This window comes from Echeneis naucrates, chromosome 3 (assembly GCF_900963305.1).
Source record: "Echeneis naucrates chromosome 3, fEcheNa1.1, whole genome shotgun sequence".
NCBI classification, from domain to species: domain Eukaryota; kingdom Metazoa; phylum Chordata; class Actinopteri; order Carangiformes; family Echeneidae; genus Echeneis; species Echeneis naucrates.
The window spans coordinates 9,040,531-9,055,197 of NC_042513.1; the positions used below are offsets into that span (position 1 = coordinate 9,040,531).

General features: G+C 39.1%; 1 protein-coding gene across 4 annotated transcripts; it reads left to right on the top strand.

Moving 5' to 3' along the window:
• Window positions 1-13,535, top strand: dync1li2 (dynein, cytoplasmic 1, light intermediate chain 2). Of its 4 annotated transcripts, none has more exons than XM_029498869.1 (13): window positions 1-128; window positions 960-1,033; window positions 1,528-1,644; window positions 1,760-1,990; window positions 5,670-5,833; window positions 7,418-7,511; window positions 7,646-7,781; window positions 8,010-8,121; window positions 8,258-8,317; window positions 8,594-8,638; window positions 8,721-8,835; window positions 10,077-10,205; window positions 11,115-13,535. In XM_029498869.1, exons 1-13 carry the CDS (start codon window positions 43-45, stop codon window positions 11,222-11,224), a joined length of 1,473 nt encoding a protein of 490 aa, XP_029354729.1. In that variant the 5' UTR covers window positions 1-42; the 3' UTR covers window positions 11,225-13,535. The 4 variants fall into 4 exon arrangements, with proteins under 4 accessions (XP_029354729.1, XP_029354731.1, XP_029354733.1 ...); XM_029498871.1 differs by having other exon boundaries at window positions 11,120-13,535; XM_029498873.1 differs by lacking the exon at window positions 1,760-1,990.
• The last annotated feature ends 1,132 nt before the right edge of the window (window positions 13,536-14,667 follow it).

A 14,667-nucleotide genomic window follows, 5' to 3' on the forward strand; every position in this document is an offset into this window, starting at 1 on the left:
CCCAGCAGCAGGGCCTTGCCTTTGTGGTCGGACAGAGAGAAGATGGCTCCCGTTCTGGAGAAACAGCTCCCGGGCGCAGCCGGGGCCGGCGAGAATAACAGCGAAGAGGAAGAAGGGCAAAATCTTTGGTAAATTGTGCTTTTTGTTTGAAACCCCTGAAGCACTCCAGGTTCTTCCGTGGAGGAGCACAGCCACCACGGTTCTGCTTTGTCACTGCCGGGTGATCCCGATCAGACACCGGTCCGGCTAGCAGCGATATTAGCACTGACTGTGAGCTAACGCTGCTAACCCCAGCTAACTGAGCCGCCGCCGCTGCTGCTTAGATACATCGCTCTTAAGCAATAATGTCTAATGGCAGGTTTTATTAACCTGAGAAGTGTTGTTGAATTAAGTAGTGAGGTTTAAGAAAGTTATTCAGACTATCAGGGCCTTTGACACCTTGTGTCAGGACAAAAGCTAAGTACCAGTTAGCCCCGTTATGATACAACAAGCTAACAGGGACATAAACTGACCTAAAGCGACTAACAGTGTAACATGTATGAGGAAAAGTAATGCTGGCTTTAGGCAATGCTTGTCATTATATGCAGTTTTAGTGGGGTTTCAACTTCAGGTTTCATGGTTTAAGGTCCTAAGCTAGTTGTAAATACTTATTTCTATCGCACCGGTCAGTGGAGATGACTTATCATTTCCTGTTTTTTTTTTTTTTTTTTTGTCGTTAGCACTCCACTGAGACAGCGGTAAATGAAACAACCACAGCTCACACTGAGTTACAAGTACATGTAGTTATTAAGTGACCCTAACTGTGAACTTATTGTTATGGTGTCAACCAGTGTCCTGAGCTGGGGAGCTGTCAGTGACAGAAAGGCAGTCATGGCTGTACCTCTGTCTACCAGTGTTTTTTTTTTTTTTTTTTTTTTTTTTTTTTGTAATTTTTTTTCTATTTTTATTATTTCTCGTAGGACATCGATCCTGAGTGATGTTTCCACTAGATCAAGTTCAAAGTTGCCATCTGGAAAAAATATCCTCGTGTTTGGTGAGTATATGTGAAGCCCCATGTGTGAAAGTCTGTGTTTCTGCAGCCCACCCTGAGGGGAGTGGTGACGGCTCAATGACAGTGAATTCACAAAACGTTGTAAGCACAGCAAAAACCTTCTGACTTTTCAAACTTGCACTTTCAGCTATCTGGTTCCTGAGTTTTTTTTGAGCAGCATACACAGTCAACATAAAAATACAGACTTGTCTTCCTGGGTGGGGTTTCTTGTGTGGGATTTCCAAAAAATGTTTTTGGTCTGGGGAATGTAAATGTCAACTATAGTCTTTGACAGCCATAAAATGTTGTATGTTTAGTCAAAGAGTTTGTTCAGTTATGCTTTCAGGAGTAAGATGAAATGATGATATCATTGGTACAATTATGCATCTTACGCATTATTCATAAAAATGATCAATAATGGTGTTTGTTCATAATTTCTATTGCCACTGTTGGTAATACTTGACTGTATTTAGGCTCATAAATCAAAATTTTTTCAGGTGAGGATGGCTCAGGAAAAACATCACTCATGGCCAAACTTCAAGGAGCTGATCACAACAAGAAAGGGAGGGGACTGGAATATCTGTACTTAAATGTCAATGATGAGGACAGGGATGGTAAGTTTACCTCCGGTACTTTTGTCTGTCCTGGTTTTGCATCTGTGGTCTTAAGAGAATAGCAGCAATATAAAACAACAATTGCATTAACAGATATTTTGCTGTTCCTTTGCAGACCTTACTCGGTGTAATGTGTGGATCCTAGATGGGGATGTGTACCACAAGGGCCTTCTTAAGTTTGCTGTCTCAGCTCAGTCGCTACCTGACTGTCTAGCTGTGTTTGTTGCGGACATGTCCCGGCCCTGGACCATTATGGATTCACTACAGAAGTGGGCCAGTGTGCTTCGTGGCCATGTGGACAAACTGAAAATCTCTCCTGAGGAAAGGAGAGAAATGGAACAGAAAAGTAAGTTACAGTTGATTTTTATCCATTAAAAGGTGTCTTGCATTATGAAGGCATTAGATTGAACCAATTTCGTAGCTCTTCAGTGGTGTCTGTTTGGAAGAAGAGCACAGGCTTTTATTGTAAGATGTGTGGTTTATTGCGGCAATCTCTGTTTTTGCTTTACCACCATTAGAATGTCCACATTTTATTATGGATCCAGCCCATTTACTATGTGAACCTTCAACAAATGTAAAACGAACATTGAAATATTAGGACTTAAACCTGAATTGAATTTTATCGATGGAGTCTTCACAAGTCATTTTGTTTTGGCATGCATACATATTAGACATCATTGGAAATATGACATCCATATCACTCCCTGTCATCTCAAGAGAGGGAAGAATCAGTACGTAGATGTGCCTGAGGCATCCTGGGGTGGAAATAATCGGAATCTTATGTAACAAGAGTGCAAGACTGCTTGGTTACTGGCTGCTGAGAAAAAAGAGAGAGTGGTCACTGTGGAGAAGTAGAAGCACTACACTGCATTATACTTTGTCATGGATATTTCTAGGTCATCATCAGGGAGGCCCATGATACTCAGCTGTGTGCTCTGGCTGGAGGCAAGCTCTGCAAATCAGTGTGTGATGTACTCATGGTTTTATCCTGTTAAATTTAGAAATGATCATCTCTTGCTCATGAACAGTTTGTTTGTTATTGGAGTGGTTGTTTCGTTTCAGAAAACTGCATTCAGCCTGCAGGGTTTTGCTGAGGGTTCTTGACTACCTACAAAGTTTGATGACTGCTGTTGATTTTATAACTCTGAAATAGCTTATGTCAAAGTCAAATTGTATCATTTGTGCAGATAGAGTTTGACAGAACAGGTCTAAAAATGTAACATTGAAACTGACAAGTGGCAACAAGTATTAGTGTGCTGGAAAACATGTGAATGTCTGTCAGCCAAGTGATGACTAAAATACATGGTTAATTATTAACATTGAGTATAGTTACTTAGAATGGCAGTTGCGGTTTTGAGGTGAAAGAGATTTTGCAAACTCTGCATTAAAAAAAAAGTCAGTATACTCCTGTATTTAGCTGAATAGTTGCCAGGGCTTTCCTTAAAATTCTAAATATGTAGTGTTAGTGTTTTTTTCCTATAGGAGTTTTTTTGTGTGTGTATGTGTCTGTCCTCACAATTGGCACATTTTTAAGACTAACTTTTTTTTTTTGACCCCACCTACTTACATGGTTAGGTTTACAGTTCAGCTGGTGCATAACGCATCTTACCACATAATACTGGTTGCCATGATCATGTGACGTCAGTAGCACATTGGTGAGACCTTGTCGGATTACATACTTGTGGACATGAGGTTCAGTGAGAAAGACGGCCTGACAGACTGTCTAGCAGTGTGCATGAGAAGCCTTTGTCCAGAGTCTTGCAGGCGTCTTGCATCATGGTTCCCTCCCCTCCAACAGCAGCACCAGGGAAATGAAGGGAAGTAAACTGAGCAAGTCTGAAAACAGTTAGTGGGCTGGACGTTCCGACTCCTGTTGGGCTGTAACTGAAGTCGGCTGGCTGCTAAGTCTCAAGTCAAATTGCAGGATCAGGCTTTTACTGCCTAGACTACTCGTACTCGTGTAATTAGAACAATTTCACTTTAGTAAGAATAACAAGACTGGGATTTTGTATTAGTCACTGTATTTAAAAATCATTGGTAACCAAATGTCATAGGTATTATGTTTCGCTATGGTCTGTAGGTCTGAGACAAAAACCTGGACAACTGTCATTTCTTTTTTTAAAAATAATGACCCAACAATAATAATAAGTAAACATGTAGACTGGTGTTTAAACCTGTCCTTTTCTTACAAAAGTTCGTGAGACCAGAATTGCTTATTTCAAGTTTTATTGGACAGAAAAGAGACATTTATTTGTAGATTAACATGTATACAAAAATAATATACATATTCAAGATTTCAATGTTAATTACAAATCTATTGCTTTGTGCTTTGAAAAAGTGGTTGTACAGTTGTTTTTTTTTTTAAGGTATGGTGTAAGGCTTTAAAGACAGTAGATTTAATTTGTAGTCATTGGCTATGTGTAGAAATAAATTTTGACCCATCCTTTATTTGTTCGAAATAAAAATAGCTGTTACTGGGTCAAAGTCTGTCCTTTGTCTCGGTCACTGTGTATTTAAAAGTGATATCCACCCAAGTATGTCCATGGCATCAAATCCCAGAGATTGATGTTTTCATTTCAAGAACAAAGTATCAAACCTCCAAACAAATTACTGAAACCTTCCATTTCTCCTTCAACTACTTCTTCAGACAACATTGTAGTGGAGATGTGGTGCCGTGGAGTGGATAATGTTCAAGCAGACCTTGAATTTCATCTAAAGTCTCAGTGCTGAAGAGGACTAAATTACAATTTGGGGTTATTTTTAAGATGTTGTTTCTTCTTGTTTTTTTTTTTTTCAATTTGGGCCAAAAGTCTTGTGGTTGTTGGTGTTAAATAAGCATCTTCAATTCTGGCCTTTTGCTGAAATACACACATTATCTTGTGTAATCCAGAATCCAATGATGGTTTTAAATTAATTGTAAACAGCTCTAGTCCCATATACCAAATCCCATGTCCCAGAGTAAAGGAGTTGGGTCAAGTCTGTGAATCTGTCCTGCCCTGTGGGCTGTCCCAAACTGCATTCCCGAAGCTCATGAGGAAGGAGGCCAAAGCTTCCTGCGTATAAACCCCCCACCACTTCCATCTCCCACCACAGCTTTGTAACTGTCTGGAGAGCTGGTGCAAATGTGAAATGCTATTTATTTATCATTGCTCTGTGCATGTGCCTTTCAGAAGGTTTGAACACACTATAATACTGAGTCATCAATCCAGTTTCAAAGTTTTTAATAGGGTTATTGGAGAGGCTACAGGTAGCTCCGTAGCATTAATGAAGGTGCCACCAAGATAATGAAATATTGGGCCAGGGACACAAAGGGGAGACAGCAAGAACTTTAACTTTGCATAATAATGTTTTTTCATACTATACCTGTAATAAATGCATCTTAGAATGGCTCGAGATGCATGGAAAGAACATACAAAGGTTACCAATGTTGGAACACAATGTTGGGAAAGAGAAATTTTCACTGGATGCAAAGGAGAAAGTTGCCATGAGTATGTTTGGCTTATGATTTTTATGTCTGCCTACTGGTAAAACCTAATGAAGTGTTCTCATTTTTCCCCATTTCTTTCCCTCTGTGTTAGTGAAGTCATTGTGGGCTTTGGTGTGATGTGTCTTCTGTTAAAAGATTGCTCCTATGGAAATTGGCAACACTAGTTTCTCCCCTTGAAATTACAACTACACATACAGTATATATTCACTTTATGTTTGAGGGTGTCTCCAGAGTAAAGTATTATGCATGTTTTTTCTAAAGGCTAAAATTTACCAAAAATCCTTGATTCTATTGCTTTAAAATAGTAGATGGCTGCACACAGCAACCTGTCTTATCGACAAACAAAGAATAATTTATTATCACTATAGCATTAGCATGTGCCTGACGAAAATGTCAACAATTACATCAAATCAGTGCATTAATCAGTATGAACTCTAATGTATGTCTAAACCACATGGATAAAGACAACAGAAATAATCATACTTTTGCTAGGCCCATACAAAGTCACATTGTTTTCCTACCTATGTATTTCTACTAGTGGTGAAGGTCTTCCAAGAGTACACAGAACCGGAGGATGCTACCCAATCCTCCCCACAGAGACGGGCCCCAACAGCTGGGGAAGACGAGGCTGTTGTACTACCGCTTGGGGACAACACACTCACATACAACCTGGGTATTCCAGTGCTAATAGTTTGCACAAAGGTAAATAATTCCTTCAGTTCTAAAAGTCTGGCATGTGTAGTCATAAACTTTATCTAGAGACAACTGGTGTTTTGATGTTACTGTAAAAAGTTGTATCAGTTTACCAAAACTTTTCAGAAGTACTTGATTAGGTTATTTAATCATATTTGATTGTTTCTAAAACTTCATCAATGTAGTACAACTTGTAATCTTTATGGCAGTTTTTATCAAGCAGTAGAATAACAATATCACAATTTGCTCATACAGCTGCAACAGTTTATTTTTAGAAATTCAAAATTATACCTGTAATTTCCCCAAAGAGTCACTTTTTTCTGTACCAACAGCGCGTCTACTGGGTTTAACTTCCTCAAAATGCTTTTACTTCAATATTATCCTCAGAAAATGAGTCATATTATTTTAAGGTCATTAGTTACACCCCTTAAGTAATGTCCTGTCACCCTCTCCTTAGTTCCTTAATTATATTATAGAGCCTCTTTTGACCATCTGCAACTTTTGACTGTAGCTGCACTGACACTAAATTAAAACTTTACCCCCTGCAGTTTTTTTTTTTATCCACTGCCACACCAGTTTTAGTCAATGGGCGCATCTCTTGACTTAGTCCTGAGTTACCTGAGATGAAATTCCACTGAAAGCCTAATTCATCACCTTGACAGGTGTTTTTATAGCTATTTGCGTCTTATGGATTGTTGAGTTTCATCCATGATGAGCACTATTAGGCTTAGACCCAATGTATGGGCTGTGCATTCCCTGCTGTTACATTTTGTTTTTTAGTACTTTAATGTTTTGCTTTGTGAGGAGGTATTGTCTAATAAAAAGCTGCCATTATACTTGCTTGTTAAACCTTCAGGCAAAGACTAGTGTTAAAAACACTGTGTTGCAAACAGCAGAACTTCACATGCTTGCTGTAACTACAAAATGGTGAATGGGACCTTTTCATCTTTCTTGCCTTTATCTGCCTCTTGTTAGAGCACTGGGCTTTACAGAAGTAGGCAATTAAATGTTTACATTTTTTCTTTCTTTTTTTTTTATTTGTCACCAGTAGATGTGAAAAAGTGAAATCTTTTATCCTCTCTTAAATGACTCTGCCAGAAACATCAGTATTTAATAGCTCTGGCTTCAGTCTGATATTAAACCAGCACCTGAGTGAACTCACTATATTTTGCTCCTCTTAATGCTGTAATGCCATTCAGTAGACAGACAGACTTGTCACTTGAGTAGTGCATTACTGTCAAAGTAGAAACACCAATTCCTACCTTGTGTCCGCAGCATGTAACCATCCACCAACCAAATGGCTTTTACCAGATATATACAGTAAAATTAATTTGTTCACATTTTTGTGACCATTTTTTATTACTTGAACTCTAGCAGCATAACAACAACACAACTTAATATATCCTGCAGTGCACCTGCCTATCTTCTAGTCAGTGAGATCTCTTGTGAATTTTTTTTTGGTGTCTAGGAATAAAATCAATTTGTTCTGGAAACAAATCAGAACAATGTTTCACATGTGTGAATGCAAACATTTTATTGTCTATTTAAAATGTTAATCCCTTTCCCACTCTTTTTTTTTTTTTTCTTCTTCAGTGTGATGCAGTTGCTGTATTAGAGAAGGAGCACGACTACAGAGAGGAGCACTTTGATTTCATCCAGTCTCACATCAGGAGATTTTGCTTACAGTGTATCCTATATATATATATATTTAAAACTTTTGATCCAATTCAATTGTTATTTAATCATGTTTGATTTGTCAGTTGATCAATCTACCAACAATGTCTTTACCCCATGAATTGCTGCCTTAACTGAACTAAAAAGATGGAGCTGGACTGATCTATACTTCAGTCAAAGAGGAGAAGAACCTGGATCTGCTTTACAAATATATAGTACATAAGATGTATGACTTCAAGTTCACCACGCCTGCCTTAGTGGTGGAGAAGGATGCAGTGTTTATGTAAGTCAAACTAGGGATGTGCTTGTTCATGTATTTTATTTTTTTGTTATTATATATTACTTGTTGTCCGGAATTAAATATGCTAGTACAAAAATGTACTGTTGTTACATTTAAACTTTCAGTTTTGTGGACATATCAATATCTAAATTCTCAATACGGCACATAATTACAAGCATAAGTGTTGTCACTGTATCCAGTGTAATTGAACAGTTTCTCCCTTAATGACAGTCCTTCTGGATGGGATAATGACAAGAAAATTGGAATATTGCATGAAAACTTCACAACAGTCAGACCTGAAGATCCATTTGAAGATTTTATCACAAAGCCTCCAGTGCGGAAGGTATGACAATTCAAACATTAAAAATGGTAAATGTAAACATTTAGGATGACACCATAACCTGAAAATGAATGTACTTCAGAGTTATTACCATTGATAGCCAACAATCTCCTTTTTTCTGCTCCCTTGTTCTTTACAGTTTGTTCACGACAAAGAGATAAGTGCAGAGGATGAGCAAGTGTTCTTGATGAAGCAGCAGGTATGTGTTATTTTCCTTTATATTTCAAGATTTCTCTTTAGCCAATGAGAATGACTGAAACAATTTAATGAGATTATTCTTGTTTGACTTGATGAGATAAAAGTGTAGGTAAATTGTAAGCAAAGGTGACTGAAACTTAGTAACTACTTGGATAGATGGGGATTCTACGCTGGTATTTTCACGTAGTTGTTCAATTTCAGTTGTCAATTTTGTCATTTGGGGAGGAGGCTGTTCTTGGAATAAACCCTCTAACTAAATAACTTCTTTTTACTACAGTCATTGTTAGCAAAGCAACCAGCCACACCAACAAGAGGGGCAACAGTAAGTGTCTTAATATCTTTCCAATGTGGGGTCTTAGTAATGGAATGATAAACTATGGTCACAACTTGTTTCTGTGCTGCAGGAATCTCCAGGACGGCCAGCCACAGGGTCACCCAGACCTGCAGGACGTGCTGGACAACCTACAGTGAGCAGCTCACCATTGTCTGCAGTCAAAAAGCCTGATCCTAACATGAAAGGTAGGATGACTCTGACTGCTGTTTTGATGCCAATTTTTATTGAGAAAGACACCACTCCCTTCTCTCAGCAGTACAGCCCTTTCTTCAGATTTCAGGGTTTCTCATCATCCCCAGTCAGTAAAACAAATGCTAAACCACTGGATAAAAAAGCCACTTTGATCGAATCATTTCAATCCATCTTAGATCTTTTGGCTGATATATATTCACCTTTCTCCGGAAATGTTGTAATGCTGCCCCCAGGTGGTAATGAGTAATAAAATGTACTTACCAGACTTGCACACTTCCTGGACATACCAACTTTCTTGCCATCATTGATTGAGTTGGCGGATTATGGGGGTGGTGGGCTGTGGCTCACCCCATCTGGGCTTGGGTGGGCATCGTCCTTGTCCCTATGTGGCGGGCCCCCTTCTAGGGGTCTGGACAGGACTCTGGCTGGGGATGTTCTGTGCCCCTGTGCTTAGCTCGTGCTGTGGTTGGTGCACTCAGCGTGCCTGGGGTCCTTTGTCTCCCCTGTCTCTCTGTGGGCTGCCTCTGGTCGGGGCTTGCTGCTACTGTGTTTTCCTGTGGGTTCTTGCATGGGTTGGGCCTGGGGCCCCCTGTGCTCTGCGGGCTGCTGGGTGCCCTGGTGGCTTGGTCCTGACCTACCTGCTATTCTGGGCCGTGGGGTGTGTTGGTCCAGCCCCCCACGTCATCTACAGTCAGCTACCCACAGCATCCAATGACAAACCGTAGCATACACATACATACACAAGGTACACAACTGATACATCCAACCTGTTTCTGTTGTTTCCACTCCTGAGCCTCAGCTTTATCAATAAACAAATATCATTTCCAATAAAGTTAAACACAGATGGCAACAGGAGTATATCAGACTCCTCTTTTGAAGACTAAAACTGTTTCAGCTCAGCACAACAAGGCACCAGGAACATTCATACTGCCTGTGCCAGCTGCTGAACAGGACATCATTAGATGAACCAATAGTCTTATTTGCAGAAAGGTGATAATATGAGCCATGAATGAAGGGTTTTTGTTAAATGCTATATGTAAAAGAAGTATACAATCAGATGTTGGGCATTAATGTAAGAAAATGTAACAGCAATCATCCTGTGTTCTCTGTAGTCTTATTTTTTGGAAGTTAAAAAGCACTTCATTAGTAATATATGGGGGGTGATGGCTGCTATTCTAGTTTACAACTTGAAACGAACTCTAATTAATGACAAATTGCTATGTTTCTCATACAGGGGGGGCTGCAAATGAGGGAGTGCTTGCTAACTTCTTCAACAGCCTGTTGAGTAAAAAGACTGGAGCCCCAGGGAGCCCAGGATCTGGAGCAGTGGGAGCTGGAGTGCAAGGGCCTGCCAAGAAAACAGGTACAGCTTCTTGTTCCAGCATTCTTGCCTCTTAAAATAGTGAGGCTGTTTTTCACTGAGATCAATCCTTCTTTTTTACAGGTTAGCAGTTCTCTTATCAAACCAGACCTAAAGCATTTTTGTTGACTTTACCATCCTATACATTCAGTTCCATGGCATAGTGTAGACTTCATGCACTCTAAAGACAACACTTAGAAACAGGACCCTTTGTTGCTAGAGGCTGTGGATGTTTTTTCTTTCTGGAGTTGTATTTTTACAGCCTGAGACAGAAGGTTGAAACAGGAAAAAAAGAAAGAAAAGTTATTCTCTTTATTTGAACTTCTGTCATCTGAGGAACCTTTCGACAGACCTGTATGTACCAAAGCTCCAACCATATCTGTCCCCATTAAACTAATGTCACTCACTCCATGTAATATCCTACTGCTCTCCTGCTAAAATAATTGATCTGTTTTTGTTATGTAACCTCAGGTGATTTGCATGTCACCAGTTCTTTTTTTTTTTTCAGCTTCAGCATGCTCTTTTTAGTTTTAACTTTATTTATTGGTTAGATATAACAAAGTCAAATGCTGCTTGTGAAATATCTGATTGTGCCCAATGAAATGTTGAGGTTGTCATTGCATAACTCATCCCTCTATCTGAAGCCATCGACATATGCTTTTTGTTCCAGTGCTGAGCAGCTTTAATATTTCTGAGACCCAGCTAAAAGCATAAGGCATGAGTACATGATCCTTTTGTCCAAGTAGTAATGCATGTGTGCTAACTGTGGCAGTGAGCCATCAATTTCCAGCATGGGACCATATCACCATCCAACCGCTATTTGCTTGCTGACCATAGTTCACTGTTACTTATGAATACGCACAGAAGCTACAGGAGATTACTTTTTGGCTTTGTTTCCCGTTTTTTTCCAAGGGCAGAAGCCGGGTTTGAATGATGTCCAGGCTGAGCTGGATAGGATGACTCGCAAACAAGACTCCATGGTTTCAGCTAACAACATACCACCGACAGAGAACGAAGCATGAAGGCAACAAAAACAGCTGCATTGTCCACTGTGTAAATACTCTGGAAAAATACATGTACATGTGAGCAGAAAAAAATTGACCAAATTTTCAATGTTTATATCAGTCAGCGTGCACAGTGGTTTTTTTCACCAAAACAAGTTTCAGATGCTATGAGAGATGTTGGTGTTCTGGTGAGATGGGAAGAAAGGGATGACAGAGGTGATCCGAAGTGCTGAAGGCTTGGCTTTATTTCTGTCCTCTCCTACTGTATTTTGTGAGGGATATCAGTTAATGGAAATGTGTGCGCACACACTCTGACAGCCAGCTAGATGTGCTGGGCTGCAGGCCCCCCAGTTTCTGGGGTAAAACGCCCTCTCCTCATGGATTTAAAGAGTGGAAGTATACTGTCTCTGTGGCCTCTGGTTCGGATTATCTGATGGAAGGAATTTGGTTGCAATTGGAAAGTTATTTAAAATGTAATTATATTTCCAAAAAAGATAAATAATACTTGCAAACATATGTCGTATGTAAAAAATGTTGGATATGATACTGGTGTATTTATACAAAGTTCCACTTTTTTCTTTTTTTTCTTTTTTTTTTTTTTGTGCACCATTTATTGATTTAAATAAACAATTAGCTGTACCACAGAACATGTTAAAATGCCACTGACGTCATGACACTAATATGGCATGTCCAGACAGCTGACAGTATATCATATCATTTGCCCGAGTCATCTCGAAGGATCCTGTAAATATAATGACAAAAAATCTATTCAGGTTAACTATGATTTTGTATAAAATGTGATTCTGTCCAAATTGCATATAGTCTTTGACTAAATGAAACTGGTTGAGATTTGAGAGGTATAGAGGTTGCAACAAAATCACTTCTTTAGCTACAGATGTGTATATTTGGGGAGGGGGTTGGGCAGCATCTTTCCTACTATAACTCCTAAGTGCCTCGCACAGCTAGCTGTTTGTGTCATAGTAGAGGTGCTTGTCTCCACAACAGGAAAGGCCCTGTAGCAACACCAAGATTTTTTTCCATTTCTTGTCATCCAAATAATTTATTTGTTTTACATTTTTGTTAATGTATGACAAGCCTGTGGTCTGTTATTTTTCAGAAATAAGATACCCGTGGCCTAGTTGATAGTGTTCAATAGAGCAATAGATTGAATGCCTTCATGCAAACCATAAAGGCTGCTGATACTGAGAAGGAACCACATGGTGGAACTTTTGGATCCCCCAGATGAACACTTAACTATGGTTAAAACCATTTGCTTTCCAGCCAAAACACATAATGATTAGCTGTGGTTTGAACAAAATGAGTTATTGAACCTTTTGGTGTTTAACAGCAGTGTCCTCCTCCTTGTTTCACACGTTTTATTCACACTTTATTTCGCATGTCAGTCAAAACATTCCCAGTTTCTACACGAAATAGCTGTAGAAACACATCGCTGTAGGAAACTGTTTGTCCAGTCAGCTATTTTGTTCAGTCTCTTTCAGTGCCCATTTAAAATGACAACCTTTGCCTTCAATGTACAGCCGACAGTTTGTCTCACTGGGCACCCTGCCTTTACAGGAATGCCTCCTATTAATATTTGTGTCCTTAAGGGGTTGCTTAATTGTCTTATGTATTATCTTTTCATAAAAAATTTAAACCATTATACTGTACCATATCAGACATTTGATATTTTTTGGTTCATGCCATCTTAACCTAATCAAAATCAGTAATGTGTACCTTATCATTTTTAAGTCCATATGCAAGGCCCTACTTAATCTTGTGGATAGTGTACACAAGTAGTTTTCACAGAATTAATGGTGTGAGGAGAGCAGCAATTTGCTATTGAAATAACAATAGCAACAAAAGGAAAACTGGAGTGAATTGGAACAAACAACCAAAGATCCATTTAAGTAACTTTTCTGCTTTCACAGTTGGTAGTCATCCATAAGATTAACTTGTGGCTGTTTCTTATGTCCCTTTTTGCATGGAGCCCTTGCATTCCACATTTCAGACCTGCCTATCAACTCAGTTTTTGGATAACACCCTATCAACATGGTAGAATGCCTTACTCCACTCAAACATATCTGGTATAAATAATAATAATAAAAAAAAAAACGTTCTAATTGCGATCTAGTAGATTATGCAATATTATCTAAACTGGTATACAAATGCAATGTGATTAGGGTTTAATATTGTCCTTTTTTATTTACACTGTAAGGGAATGACCTTACCTCCTCTGCATAATTTGATCTGTTCTCAAAATGATACGCCACACGTTTTGGATTTCCTTTTGACCAAAATGGAGCTCTCGTTGATTTATTTACCCCCCCCCCCCCCCCCCCCCCATCATTTCTTTAATTTTCCTTTCTTTTTTGGTGACTCGGTGGAATGTGCACCTGAGGGCCTGTTGCTGAAATGGGTGAAGCACAATTAAACAGCCAGGGGCAGCACCACCATTTGTTGAACTAAGCACTTTTCCTTGGACACTCGTATTGATTCCCTGTTGCTACGGTTAAAGATACAGAATGCATATTTTTCTTTTTGCCTTGCCTCTTATTAATGAGCTTAGAGTTGAACCTACAAAGTAAAACTGCGTTCTTTATCTGCATTTGCTGCTTAAGTTATGGAAGGTGCCCTTGGTGGTTAACAATGGAATAATTCCCTCTGCTGGTGGTATTGTAAATGTAACATTTAGAAATAACTGTCATGACATTTTTGTCAGGGATGTTTTTGGGACGTCTTGAACTAGATTCTTTTTTTTTCCCCTTTATAAAATGTCACTTTGTTTGTGTTTACATCCTACTAAAGCATGCTTTGTTTTTTATTTTAATTATGGGTTTGCCCATTCATCATTTGTTTCCTTTGAAATGTCACCTTAACCTCATAGACGACACTCATTTATCCTAATGAAACATGGCCACGTGTTAAATTTGGCATTTAGCTGAGTGGAATGAAGTGCTCTCATGCTGCTTGGTGTCAAAGTTGCACTTGCTCTTTGTACTGATTGGATGTTGCTCCAAAGATTGAATAATGAACAGATGTTGTAACTTTTGTACTGAAACATGAGTTGTTAGCAACTGTCTCCTCACAACCTAACTGAATTGCCTTCGACCACTATTGACAGTCTGCATCTATAAGAGACTATGAGCTTCTGCTTCCAGTCCTTTTGTATTCAGGAAATCAAGACATTGTAAGCACATGGCTGGCTGCATTTTTGTGTCCTGGGTTAATTCAGAAATTTGATTGTATGACTTAAACACAATTGTGTAGCCTCTAAGCTGCCATGTGGATTCTAGCTTCTTATGCCTACAAAGATAAGGAAAATGTTTATCACCCCTGGCTTCAATAAAAACAAAGAATCCAAACTTTAGTTATCTTACATAATTTTGTGTCTATTGTCTTTTGACCGAGTTCTGTGATCTCCAGACAGGCTTCGTCCCTTCACCCATCCTACTTCCCCAAAG

What these genes read in the sequence shown, in the direction of transcription:
- dync1li2 (XM_029498869.1), top strand. Translation starts at nt 43, where the DNA reads ATGGCTCCCGTTCTGGAGAAACAGCTCCCGGGCGCAGCCGGGGCCGGC. An exon ending in GAGAGAAATGGAACAGAAAA is followed by an intron (nt 1,991 to 5,669) that starts GTAAGTTACAGT and finishes TATTTCTACTAG; the next exon opens with TGGTGAAGGTCTTCCAAGAG. An exon ending in CAGGAGATTTTGCTTACAGT is followed by an intron (nt 7,512 to 7,645) that starts GTATCCTATATA and finishes TGAACTAAAAAG; the next exon opens with ATGGAGCTGGACTGATCTAT.